The 12,929-nt window shown below is 34.2% G+C and overlaps 1 protein-coding gene across 2 annotated transcripts in view; it reads right to left on the bottom strand.

The window, feature by feature from the left end:
• The window catches only part of LOC149797665 (uncharacterized), a 46,625-nt gene that overhangs the window by 22,775 nt on the left and 10,921 nt on the right, over positions 1-12,929 (bottom strand). For both annotated transcript variants that reach the window (XM_089962573.1, XM_089962574.1), the window contains one exon: positions 10,017-10,100. In XM_089962573.1, the coding sequence (XP_089818699.1) occupies positions 10,017-10,100 (84 nt within the window). The remainder of the gene's footprint in view (positions 1-10,016; positions 10,101-12,929) is intronic.

Genomic DNA, 12,929 nt, shown 5'->3' with positions numbered 1-12,929 from the left:
TGTAACATATGTGTATATTATTTGTGCTTTGCAAGATATGTGTGTTTTTGTAGGTAATTTATTGCACATGCATAATTGTAGAATCGATTCGTACAATTCGATTTTTTAAAATTGAAAATACAAACGTTAAGATCACTATGATGCTAAAATAGTTCATCTGGCAGTTTTAACTATTTTTGACATCTATTTAGCAATAGGTCTATACAGACAAGCTACATGTTTTAACACAACACGCAATATTCATACAACTGAACTGAACATTGCACACTAGTTGCACGTTCCTGAATGCTCTCAGACATGCACGAGTAGTATTGTGATTTACTCTTCTATTGCCACACTCAATGCAGTAGTTAAGCAGTTCTAACAGGTCACAGACAACTCTAAGACTCATGCATAGTTTACCAGTTTCATGTATCTAGTTATAAATAAACAGACGGTTAAAGCTAATAATAGTGCATTACAACAAATTATATCTATCTTGAAGTAAAAAAGTCAACGCTTGCCTAAATATAAGATGAGCCTTTTATTAAATTCCAGGATAAGTTATTTTAAAGAAAATAAAACAATCTCTTGTTGTGCATGTTTGAGTATGTTTAAGTAACTTCTCCGTGCGAACATGTGTTTTTTAAAAATCAAGTCAAAGAGACTATTTCGTGTCCTTATATTATCTTTTATATTAGAATTACAACGAACATTTCATAACAAGTCACAAAAGTCCATTTTGTATTTCTTTCATTGATTGTCTGTTTATCGTTGGAATTTATGCACTGGTATGGATTCTTAGTCTTTAATGTCGTCTTGGTTTGCTGCCTGCTACATTCCCTTGACGACAATGGGTTCTTCTTCTTATGTTTCTGAAGAACGCTCCCCTCCTGCTGCTTCTACTCCTGTTTGTTCTCTTTTTTCTTGGGACCTTCTAAAGACCGATGACTTTTTCTCACAATGACAACAGGCATCTTTACATTCTGTCGCTCTTATTCCTATATTTCCTTTTGCTTGATGTTATGGACATTCTGGAGCCCAAAGTCCTTTTTCTGGATTACGATAGCAAGTATCTGGACTGTTATCTCGAGAAGAACCGTCAGTAGTCTTAGTGTAAGTGACATATCTTCGAATGAGAATCTTTCAATCTTGGACAAGTAGGGATTTGATTTCTGTATCATTCTTCCATCTTTTTTCGCAGTCATAAAGCTGGATGAAAATATGTTCTTAGGGTGCGTGTATAAATGTTAGGAAAATCAAATGGTGGAATCAAGATGACACGATCGCACAAATCCAGTGAGAAACCAGAAAAATAATACAAGAGATGACGACTTTCGGTGTCGTCTCATATGCTAAGTGACTTGTTAGTACAATCTCATGCCAGTTATTTTGAAGATGACATGAGATTGCCTGAAAGAATACCCTCTGCTTCTGCCACAAGACCAGCCGAGAAAGTCGATTAGTAGCTCCTGAAGATTAATTTTGTTTCACATTCCAGTGACCCAAAAAGTGACATACAGAAAAAATAGAAAAACCGCTTGCTCCTACATGGCGACATTTTAAGAGTTAAATTCTCATGTCTCAGCAGAAAAAGCAGTGGGGTTTTTATAGAGATTTGTGGAATTTAGGTTTAGAGACAATGAAACCACAATGCCAAGATAAAGATGACAGTCGTTTGAGACTCTCCTGTCTTGATCGAGGTTAGTACACCAGCAAAATAAAAACCGTCCAAAATCATCGACGACAGCTAGCAAGTTCAACAGTCGAATGACTACGTTAGCATAACCCACATTTTATCTCGTAGAGTAAACGCAGAAATAAATGTCTATGGTGGACACATTTTGTATTATCGTCCAAAGTGGCAAAAAGTCAATTACCAAGGTCAGATATCTTTAGCCCGTGCCATCGATATGGTTCAACAAGTATGTCGAGAACAGTGATACAGCAAGATGAAAACAATCATGTAGTGTATTCTAAAATCGGACAGGTCCTAACAACATAATTAAGATGAATTTATTTTGAAACAAACACGCATTACAAAGAGAAGCATTCAGGCATACCTGAAATGCTGGGACCTAAAGACGTCATTGTTAATTTCAAAGTATCCCCTTAAGTGGCTAGTGGGGCTATTATATTCGAGGACCAGATTTCATGTGTATCATCATAAAATATAATTATTTCCGGTACCACAGGATTTCTCAGATGCAATTACTACTTAGAGAAATGTTGCCAGGGATCTTGCATTCGGGACCAATAGCTTCATGGCAGATAGAGATGTCGTCGAAGTATTGCGTCCAAACGTTGCATTCCTGAAGCAAACGAATCAATTAATCGTTCTTTTCATGCAAGCGAATATGTGTCGGTCCCACTTGCTAAGAAGACCATCACATGAAACAAATTCAATAAAAGAGTACTTGCAAATTATAAACATTGTTCTCCACTTGTGCAATTCTTATTCAAACCAATACCCATAAAGGCACACATTTGTTTTGGAATGACGAAACGCATTTTATATCACCATATCGAAGAATTCGAACATTAATGCCACATCTAAATATATAAGAATAAACTTGAGGACGACTTAAAATAAGATCTTAGGAAGAACAGTATAAAATAACTTGATTTGACCTTTTTTGAATTTGAATGTACACAAGACAGTGGTATTCACATTCCTTTTTACGTATCTTATCATCGCTAATAAGTATATACAGTTATATACATTTAATTTACATTGTGTGATTGACCTTAGTCAGCAATCGAGGTTAGAATTTTGTACTACCTGACGTTTTTCGGAACATGCTGTTACGATATAGGCCTAGCGGGGTTTATATGAAGAGGTATTTGTAAACAAAGTATTAATTCCTTTGTAAAGCTCAGTCTTTGGAATCATATACGCTTGTGTTCCGATATAATTTGAGAGGATTTACTTATCCAAACTATAAACTGGAATTGCAAAGTGATTAGTAATTTATTTGTACTAAACCACTACGTTGGCACAATTGAGGTCTCAATCAAAGGCATTTCATAATTCTAACATTGTTCTAAGCCAAGACATACAAGACTATTTATACAGTAGCACATTTAAGACCACTGTCACATCAGCACGTCCAAGACTATTGAAAATCGTTCAGAACATTCTATGAATTCGGATTGTGATTTAACATGTATGAATATTTGTGATTTTGTTCATAGTACCGTGTCTTTTGAATTTTCACTTTGTACTCCGGGACATACTTGTTTTGCTTTCTTTCTTTGACATCTTTTAAAGGCCTAGATTCGTGTCAATACATGAACCTATGTTTTCAGTTATTGTAAAATTTCAGATGAATCAGTGAGAATCTTTCGGAGAAATGACACTCATCCCAATTGTGTTAAATGCATTGTAGACTATGCCGAGGACGTAGAAAGTTACGGCGACTGCCATCGATATGCTACACTCGTTGCTCGCAATATTTAGGGATAGGAAGGGCGATTTCCTTCTATTATTCAGAACAAGGTGCCGATCGCCCCTCAGTCACCCCGAATGGAAATAAACTACTCTATATTAAAGTGAGACAAATACACTTTAAAGAATACATGAGTTATTTGACCATTTCTTTGAGTAGAATGCCTAAAACGTTAGGAATGAAAGAAATAGCACAAGGTATTTTCCACATTTTCTAATAATGAATATAAAAAATGTGCTCTTCACGAGAAGGATTATACCCCTTGTAGCAAACCATCTATTCAAAACCGTTTGACTTTCAACAAGAAATGTTTAAATTTTGCCGACGGCGTAATAGAAAATGTCGAAAGCTAATTCTGGATAACGGAGGTATCCATCATTCTATATTCGGCCTAATTAATGGATACAAAGTGATATAAATGTGGAAGTTTGATTATGAACACCACTTCAAAACCGATAGGTTTGGAAGTTTGACGTGTTGTCGAAGAGTACTACGTGGCAGATATCGAATCCATTGCAGGAAGCACCAATTTAATACGCTTGCTGTACGACGTTAACAAATTTAAAAGACAACAAATCAGATGCATTAATGATTTCATTGTGTTCCTGCATCAAAAAGAGAAATATGCCCGGGTCCATAACATCACTGGTGAGCAGCCGCTGACAAATAGGTGCGGTCTCATTATTGACTTTTTGTCATTGCCCGCGCGAACTGACCTCTGCTAATGCTGGTCCACAGACAGGGATTTGAATCATGTGGGTCGGAAACATTTAGTGTTTGTTGGTAAGCTTGGTTTTTCACGCACGGCCATAACAACCTTTACGAGGTGGGGTGGGGCGGGCACACTAGCCTCGATTGTCGAGAGATATAATTTTTCATCGGGTAAGATATCCATCCGATGCTGTGGATTAGGAAATCAAAGCGTTTGTCTTAAACGTTTTAAATGTCTGTTTACAAATTCGTCATGGATGGATTGATTCATTCTTCGCCAGTGACTTGATAGTGGAGAACATTTTGATGAGCTTCAGACCACATAACATTATCTTTTGTTATTTTTGCAACTCCAGTCCACTCTTCGAATACACATTGGTCGGTATTTAGGGTAAAGATTATTGTAATCTCATACGTGCGTTGTTTCATTTGCCTGCTCGACATTTTTCAATATATGAGCAACAGACAGAGCTCGTCTTTTTCAAAATCAGAGTTGTCAGCCTAGTTATGGAAACAAATTATGTCTGAACGATTCTGATATGAAGAAATTACTCAGATAAAGCATTAAAAAAAAAAACATTCATTTGAGCATGATGATGTATATATCAGTTTTTGATAAAGTAGATGGTTTTGTCACAGGATAAGGTGGCAAATGTTGTCTAAATGTTATCCCCATCACTGTTTACGGCAGAATTAAATATAGCAATACATTATAAAGAATGGATATGAATGCTATGCTGAATACATTTGTGAGAGAACATCAGATATAAGAGTTCTCGAGAAGGGTACTCAATTATGTCAACGACACCTTATGGATATAAGTTGTTCACATTCCTTGGTATCTGTCCATTGCAAAGGCAGAAGACAGCCATTACATTTTTCTCGCAGTCTATTATTTATACTTTTTGCTTCACACATTTGCCTTGTTATTCCGTACAAAAGTATCTCTCAGTATGCGCCTTTTCTTCATTACCTGATATATTTTGCACCTTATTATTTTTCGTTGCTACTATTGGTTTTAAGGCCTCGCTGGTTAGCTGGCTTATTGTACTTCTTACTTTGTTTCCAGAGTTTTAGCTCTGCTAAGTGACTCTTTGCCATTGCAGATTTGATTTTAACGTCATATTTCTTCTAGTTAGTATTACAATAGTGGCGCTCTTAGACTAGTCAATTGTAGTCAATTGCTGCCAGTACTGTTATAGTGCTTTTGGACCAGCACATCATCAAATTAAATTTGAACGTATCGTTTTGCAACCTGCAATTTGCTAAGTTCGCTCGCATTTCTAATAAATTCTCACATGATATATGTTACTTACAGAAGAGATCCAGTATAAAATATGAACAGTTACTTAAACAGGGATTTGCTTGAGTGAGTTATAAAAGCAAACATAATCTGTACATACGAAATGTGACTATACCAAGGTCTGGAACATCAAATACAACTAAAATTGATCCTTATGTGGCACTACTAGTATATAGCGGGATGTGTTAATGGCTTCTGAGCGCCAAATGTGTATGCATTAATATGCAAGTCCCTCTAAGCTGCAATAGTCACTGCAAAATGTTATTATATTCATATGCAAATAGAATTGAGCATGGATTACAAGCTGCAGTCATTCGCCACTGAAGAAGTGAATATGAAATTATTGGAAAATGTAGAATGTGCTTTATAAGCAGATGACTATTCAGATGAGGCAGACACTACAAACACACCGTAATTACCACAATTGCTTGACAGCGTTGGGACGTGTCTAATTGTACTTTTTACACGACTGACACTTACAAATTCTCTTATGGTTGTAGTCGCTTATGTGAGGACAACAATGGACAACAGTCTTATGATCTATATTTGACTACTACAGACATTTTACACGCCATATCCATTGACTAGTCTACATATAATAAGCTTCCGGAACTCCCATATATGTAGTAAAAGCCACCAATTGATCGTGCTGTTATGGTACTGTAAGTTCGATAAGTCATTTTATCACCACATTATTTCCGGTGATGGAGAAAAGACAAAGGTGACTGCAGTCAAATCGTACAGTTCCTCGTTTACATTATTGGTCCAGGGCAAGCAGTTGAGTCAGCCTTGTTGAGATTTTCCGTTCTTGACTTCAAGTACGGTCGAAATTGTATTGTTGTTAATTTGAAAACCTTCAGGTACTTGAACAATGATTGGATTATAAGCCACCTCAGATGTCATGTAAACAAAATTCCATCTTGTCTGCCATCGAAAAATAACACAAGTATTTGTTCCGTGAAGTCTAATGTCATTCCAATAGATCTGTTTAGGACAGTTGGTGAACTAATAAAAAGTTCCATACTCGGACCAAACTTTGCAAGTGCAGATGAATCTGAAGCTTAATTTGCGTCAAGAAGTGGAGGGGCCAAATATATATGTTTGTCGCTCGTTTTCATATCACGTGTCTTAATACCAGAAGAGTGAGGCAACACACTTAGCGCAGAGCCTCATTGCCTATGAATTTTTATACAGGCAGCAAGTATTTGTTTTTTTAGATAAATATTGTTCGCTTCGGTCAACAAAACATTTGCAATCGCGTAATTTTATGCACATTCTTTATTGGTCTCTTTTGAGTTATTTGTCGGTATGGCCACATGTGTTAATATATGCAAATACACACACACACACACACACACACACACACATATATATATATATATATATATATATATATATATATATATATATATATATATATATATATATATATATATATATATATATATCGGTCCTGTCATGGAATCAGCATTTTTCTAATTAGCCACAAATCATAAATAACACAACTTGCTTCTCACATGTAACGGTCGCCAGAAATAACTACTAAATATTAATGCGGAAAATATTAGACTATCCAGACATATCGTTTATATCCGTATTGCCGTTATATGACTTTGGACCAACTGGTCAAGGCAAAACAAATCTGCTGCGTCGTATGCTTCTTACCCATAAACTAAATTACTTCATCGAAACTATTTACACGGTAAATTCGGATCAGGACAAATACAAAACGAGACATACTTTTAATTAAACAATTGTTGTCACAAATGGGATTAAGAAAATTTTAAAAATTGTTTAACCCGACGAAATAATATCCGTTGAAGCAACTTGACCTCAGCAAACATTCCACCATTTTTATGGGCGACATTAAAATGACAGCAATAATATTTTTATCTGAACGCTAAACAAACTGTCCAGTATAATATAATGGCGCAATGCAACAAAGTTTCTATCGCATGAGATCATTGTCGTGAAATTGACACGGTTAAGCTTAAACAAAGTTATCTCGAGGCCACTACCGATAACAAACATGATTTTATGACATTTCATAGAAATACGGCAAACGTGCCTAACTATATAGTCGCGTTTGTGATGAGTTGTCTTTATGAGATTGACGCGAACAGCAAGCGGCATCGCAAACGTTTGGTGTTTCAGTCAACTTTTTCGATATGTCGACATACAATATTTTATACAAATTTGTTAAGTACAATACTACTTGTATGAGGATCATGTGCAAAACACTAAAACGATGTATCTATTCGAGTTTTAGGGAAAAAATACATTAACGAACAGTTCCCAGACAACAGTCAAAACATTGTTATTGACCACACAAACATAATTGATTCACCCTTGGACTCAGTAAACAATTTATTGATGAGACAAAATTGTAACCAAGTTAAGTGTCAAGTACAAAATGATCACTAGAGGATTTTCATCTATGTTATTTTCCAGCTAGATTTATTCCAGGCATTGCAGAAAGGTTACTCCAGCTGACACTGTCACATCAAAACATTTTCGAACAGAAAAGAAGAATAGTTGTTACAACAAATGTATAAAAACCACATGGACTTCAAGACTTCATCCACGAAATAGTAGCGTCAAAGGAAGCAGAACGAGCAATGACAGCAACTGCCAAAAAATATTAACTAAGGAAGACAAGGGAAATTAGATTGCCACGCCTACGTTTCCAGAGACGGCACCAACTCTTGGAATTTGTAAAGTTTATCTACTCTTGACCATAACAGGCATGGAATTGTAATGTTAATTTATTGTAACTATGACAGATAATGTCTGCAATGTTTATATAAAAGCATCGACGAGGATCCCATTGATGAATCCACAACTTAATACGAATACATCAGATACATAGCGAGCGATCCTAATATATCATAAAGTTAACAACTTTCGATGACGATGTTTATTTGCTGCCAAATGAAGATTTGTCGAAGCCCAAGGCGACATATACTTGTAAAATCAAGCACCCGCAGTTTATGATGCAACTTTGCAAGTAACACATGTTAACAACCGCATTAGTTTAATAGCAAATTAAACATATTAACTTAATAATAATACCGCATAAAATATCGATCGCCGGACTGTCGCCAATACAATATTGAATCGGATTTCTCTGTGTATTTCCAAAGCTGCAAATAAATTTTGACCTTAGGATGCTGGCGCTGACACAGCTGTTCGTGATCAATTTAAGACTGGTCAAGATGATGATGTTGATGTAGAATAGACTGAGCTAGATCCAATTCTGGCGCTGTTAATGCCGTGCGAAAGGTGCCTGCCACTTCTGATGTCGTAGCTTAAATTGCCGCTGCCATTGTTTCTTTATTGCTACACATTTATCCATTGTATTTAAACAATACCTGTCTAAATCTCTCGAGCAGCATCTATAGGTCATCGATAAATATTTGATCATAAATTCTTCTTAATTTGCATTACTACAATCGAATAAATGTGATTATCTTGATACCCTCCAAGCATGTAGTTTGCTAGAACTTGAACAGCTCGTATCAATCCCAAAAACTAAAACAGGTTGCTACAAAGTTTTCACGTACAAAATGTCAAGGTCAGTCAGAAATACCTATCAACAAAATGGGCAAAGCATACAAAGTTTAACAATAATATGTTATATCTAAAGGATATTAGACATATAAAACCCACGATATATTTTGTTATTTGCAAGATTCTTATTATGTATATCTCTATTTTGCATAATTTTTTGTACATGATTGTATATACTTTGTGTTTCACGTTTGGCATGTAAATTGCATAGGTCAATACATAAGTGCTTGCAGCCATTAATAATAATATTTAAAATAAACCTGCATAAGAGTTTAGGGTTATTTGCTATTGGACGTGACCTTCAATTGGGTTCTTTTACAACGCGGGATTTTGCGACGCGGGATTTTGCGAGATGTTATGTAGTGCATAGAAGGAAAATTCAATTTTGTGTCCTCGTGCATGTATATAAGGAGAGAACTGAGCAATCAAATTATTTTATATGTTCTTGTGTTAATAAGAGTCTGCAGATGTTTGAATGTTGCGTTGTAATAAAAGTTGGGATTAGACAATTGTTTGGATTTTTATTATTATTATTATATATATATATATATATATATATATATATATATATATATATATATATATATATATACGGCATTTATTCCTAATACAGCGCACGTAACGAGTGACAATAGTTCAGAAATAAGGTTAGTTGATCGTGGGTTCCATCAATAATGAAAGTTCCTGTTGCTATGGTTTGGCAAAACAAGTACTTAAGCTTTTAAGCCTTCAGGAAATGAAATTAAAGTCAGCATAAGTAAAGCAGAATCATCAATGGCCACACCATTATTTATTCTGAGGTACAAATAATTATTTTATAATTTATACAGAAAAGTTTGATATCGTCATATGATTGATACAGGTAATGATAGAAAGAGTAAATAGTTTTAAAGCCATAAGTCAGAGAAAATAACACAATAAGGACAACTGCTATATTAAATTAAGTCGAAATATATATCTGAAATGACTACTAATAACCTGAATTATAAGATCTAAAACAATACCTCGTCTTAACATTTGCAACTTCCTTTTTTAGATCTGTCATTTCCTTTTCCTTTTGAATAAGCAATTCTTCGGTTCTCTTCAGCCTGAAAAGGTCAATGTATTCGACATATTCTCCGTATTTAAAATAGCTATAAACCAACGGTATTTCATTTACGAATATCAATAGAAATTAGTTTTTTTTTTTTAAAATTACAAGATATAACTGCTTATAACATTATATTGCATTACTTGAAAATAACAATTAGGATTAAAATTTGAGATTCCCGTATTCAGATCTTTTCCAGCACCAATGTAAACATATACTTTTTGATCCGTGTATGTCTACCAACCATATTTAAAATATTGTCAAACCGGAACAAATTACGGCGTATATTTTGAAGGATTTGGTTTTTATTAATATGGCTTATACTTATAACATTTACATGGCTAAAGAGGTGACAGAGTGGAAACATTGCGAAATTATATTCTGATACAATTTATGGCTTACAATGAAAATGTTACTTTAAGCAATGAAATGATTTTAGACCCCAAAAAGTAATAAAATAGTGGAAATAAAACAGTGGAAACAAAATTAAAATCAAAGAGCAAACGAAGAGGACCTCACAAATGTTTTGTCTCATTTAAAAGGCCAACACATATTATGTGTATCTAAACAGATACCGAATAAAACTCTTTTTAGAGAGATTAGTACACGTTTCCACGATCATTTACAAGTCAGACATTTCTGTTGTCGCAATGCTGAGCCCAGTAAAATAGACAGTTTAAAGAGAATAACACTTGAAATGTTCCCATATCAGCAAGCATCAGGGAAATTTTTTGCCCGCTTCAAGTTCACTAATGTTTGCTTAAATCTTCAAAATCAATCTTCTCTCTGTGTGCCAAACTGATTATTTCCGGCAATATGCTTCAAGCGGAATGTATAGGATATGAACAATAATAAGAGTGTCAAACTACATCATTATACAGAGAAACGAAACGTAATCAACGGTCCTTGCCGCATTGGAATTTAAAATATAATTACAAAAGTTCAAGCCATCAACCGTACATACGAAAGAAAACGAACATAAGGCATAAGTGATATAAAAAAAGAACATTTTATTTCTAAATATTCCCTCAGTGCATTGCATTCTGTTCAAAGTTATGAACAATGAAATTAATTTTAGCATACATGAAACGTTAACTTTAAGACCTCGGTCCACCTATGCTTAATGTTGAATATCAAGTGACATAAAATTGGCATTTTGATCTATCATATGTTATATTTGTATATCATGGCATCTGTTTTGATAAGACAGGTTTAACTTGAAGACTCAGACCAACCCTACAATTCATAACATAAAATAATCATAAGAGTGCTCACTTATCTTTCAGATTCTTGTTTATTTCCTTCAATCGCTTATGTTCTGTAATCGTCAGTTCCAATTTCTGCATTTCTGCGCTTATTTGTGTCGTGTCTAACAGAGATTTCTTTTCTTTGGAATGCAGTTTTAAGGGATGACATGTAAATTATCCAACTCGGGGGAAAACTGTTTTGTGATAATTTATTCATAGGTTTCGGGAAAACAAACTCAATAATAGTACTACTTTTGTGTATAAAATGTCATTAATTCAATATCCCCCGCTGTAACACTGCATACAAAGGAAAACTTTACTGCAATCGGACGAGTTTTTCCATCTATATTGAATGTCTGTTGTTACTGCTTCATACCATATATAAGATTAAAGTTTAGATCAAATGTGAATATATTTCCTAATATAGTAGCTGGCTCTTACTAATAATCATTACACCATTCTAAAAATAGGAAAAATAGGAAAAAATAGGAAATTTCAATCAACACAAAGTACAATGACTTCATTCTGTCACTACATCGCAAAATGTTTCAGATTTTTACAATGTAACATATTTACAATGTAACAATACCAAAATTACACACATCTGTCGTTCGTTTGTACTGACGATGTCTTCTAGCAGTACATTGTTTGCGTTCTAACGTCTTAATGTTTCGTCCACACATATTTACTTAGAATATTACAGGGTTATCTATGTAATTTTAATTGTACTCCCCAAGTTATATATATATATATATATATATATATATATATATATATATATATATATATATATATAGTAATTTTTGGGACAGTAATATACTTCCTGAAAATATCATCAACACAAGTTCTATAGAACACCTCACTCTGATTGAACTTGCGTCTTTGTTAGAGTTGTTCACATCATTCTCAAACCATTGTTGATTTCCACGATTGCCATGCCTTAAACCGTTTGTGCATTGTTTATTTGCATGATTGACTTACAAAAAAAAAAATTAATAAAAATTTGTACTGTTCATAAAACAATCGAATTAAAGAAAAAGCGAAAAATTCAAAATGACTTCAGACTTTAATATGCATGACCTAGAAACGTAAACAAATATCGACATATTTTAAATAAAGTAATAAAATGTTTAATCATCGAGCCCTCACTTAGAAGGAAGAACAAAACAGCTATGTACGTAATATAAGAACATAACAAATTCGAATTACTTTCATGAAATAAATTCAGTTCTGAAGAAGCAAACATAATTTAAAATAGTCATATTTATCCCTCATGACTGTGGTTCACATCTTTCTTCGTTTCTTCTTTTTCTAAATGCTTGTCCTTTGATTTTTACCTACAATGTATTTACCAATATTCGATATATAAACTTCTATCGTACAAAAGTAAGACATTACAGTAAACATTTTAAAACAAACCGCACTTATTCAAAACATATCTCTAGTAACTAGAGACAATAAATCAGCCAGAAGCTAAATTACTGCTATCGTCAATACGGAAACAGTCTGTTGATATTTCGTGATGTTGTATATACAGAAGCAGCTAACTTATGAGATCCAGTGTGAAGCAAGACAGAATC

The sequence above is a fragment of the Sinohyriopsis cumingii genome, chromosome 6, assembly GCF_028554795.1.
Source record: "Sinohyriopsis cumingii isolate HCF-2022 chromosome 6, ASM2855479v2, whole genome shotgun sequence".
NCBI lineage: Eukaryota > Metazoa > Mollusca > Bivalvia > Unionida > Unionidae > Sinohyriopsis > Sinohyriopsis cumingii.
This window is presented reverse-complemented; position numbering and strand designations above follow the sequence as displayed.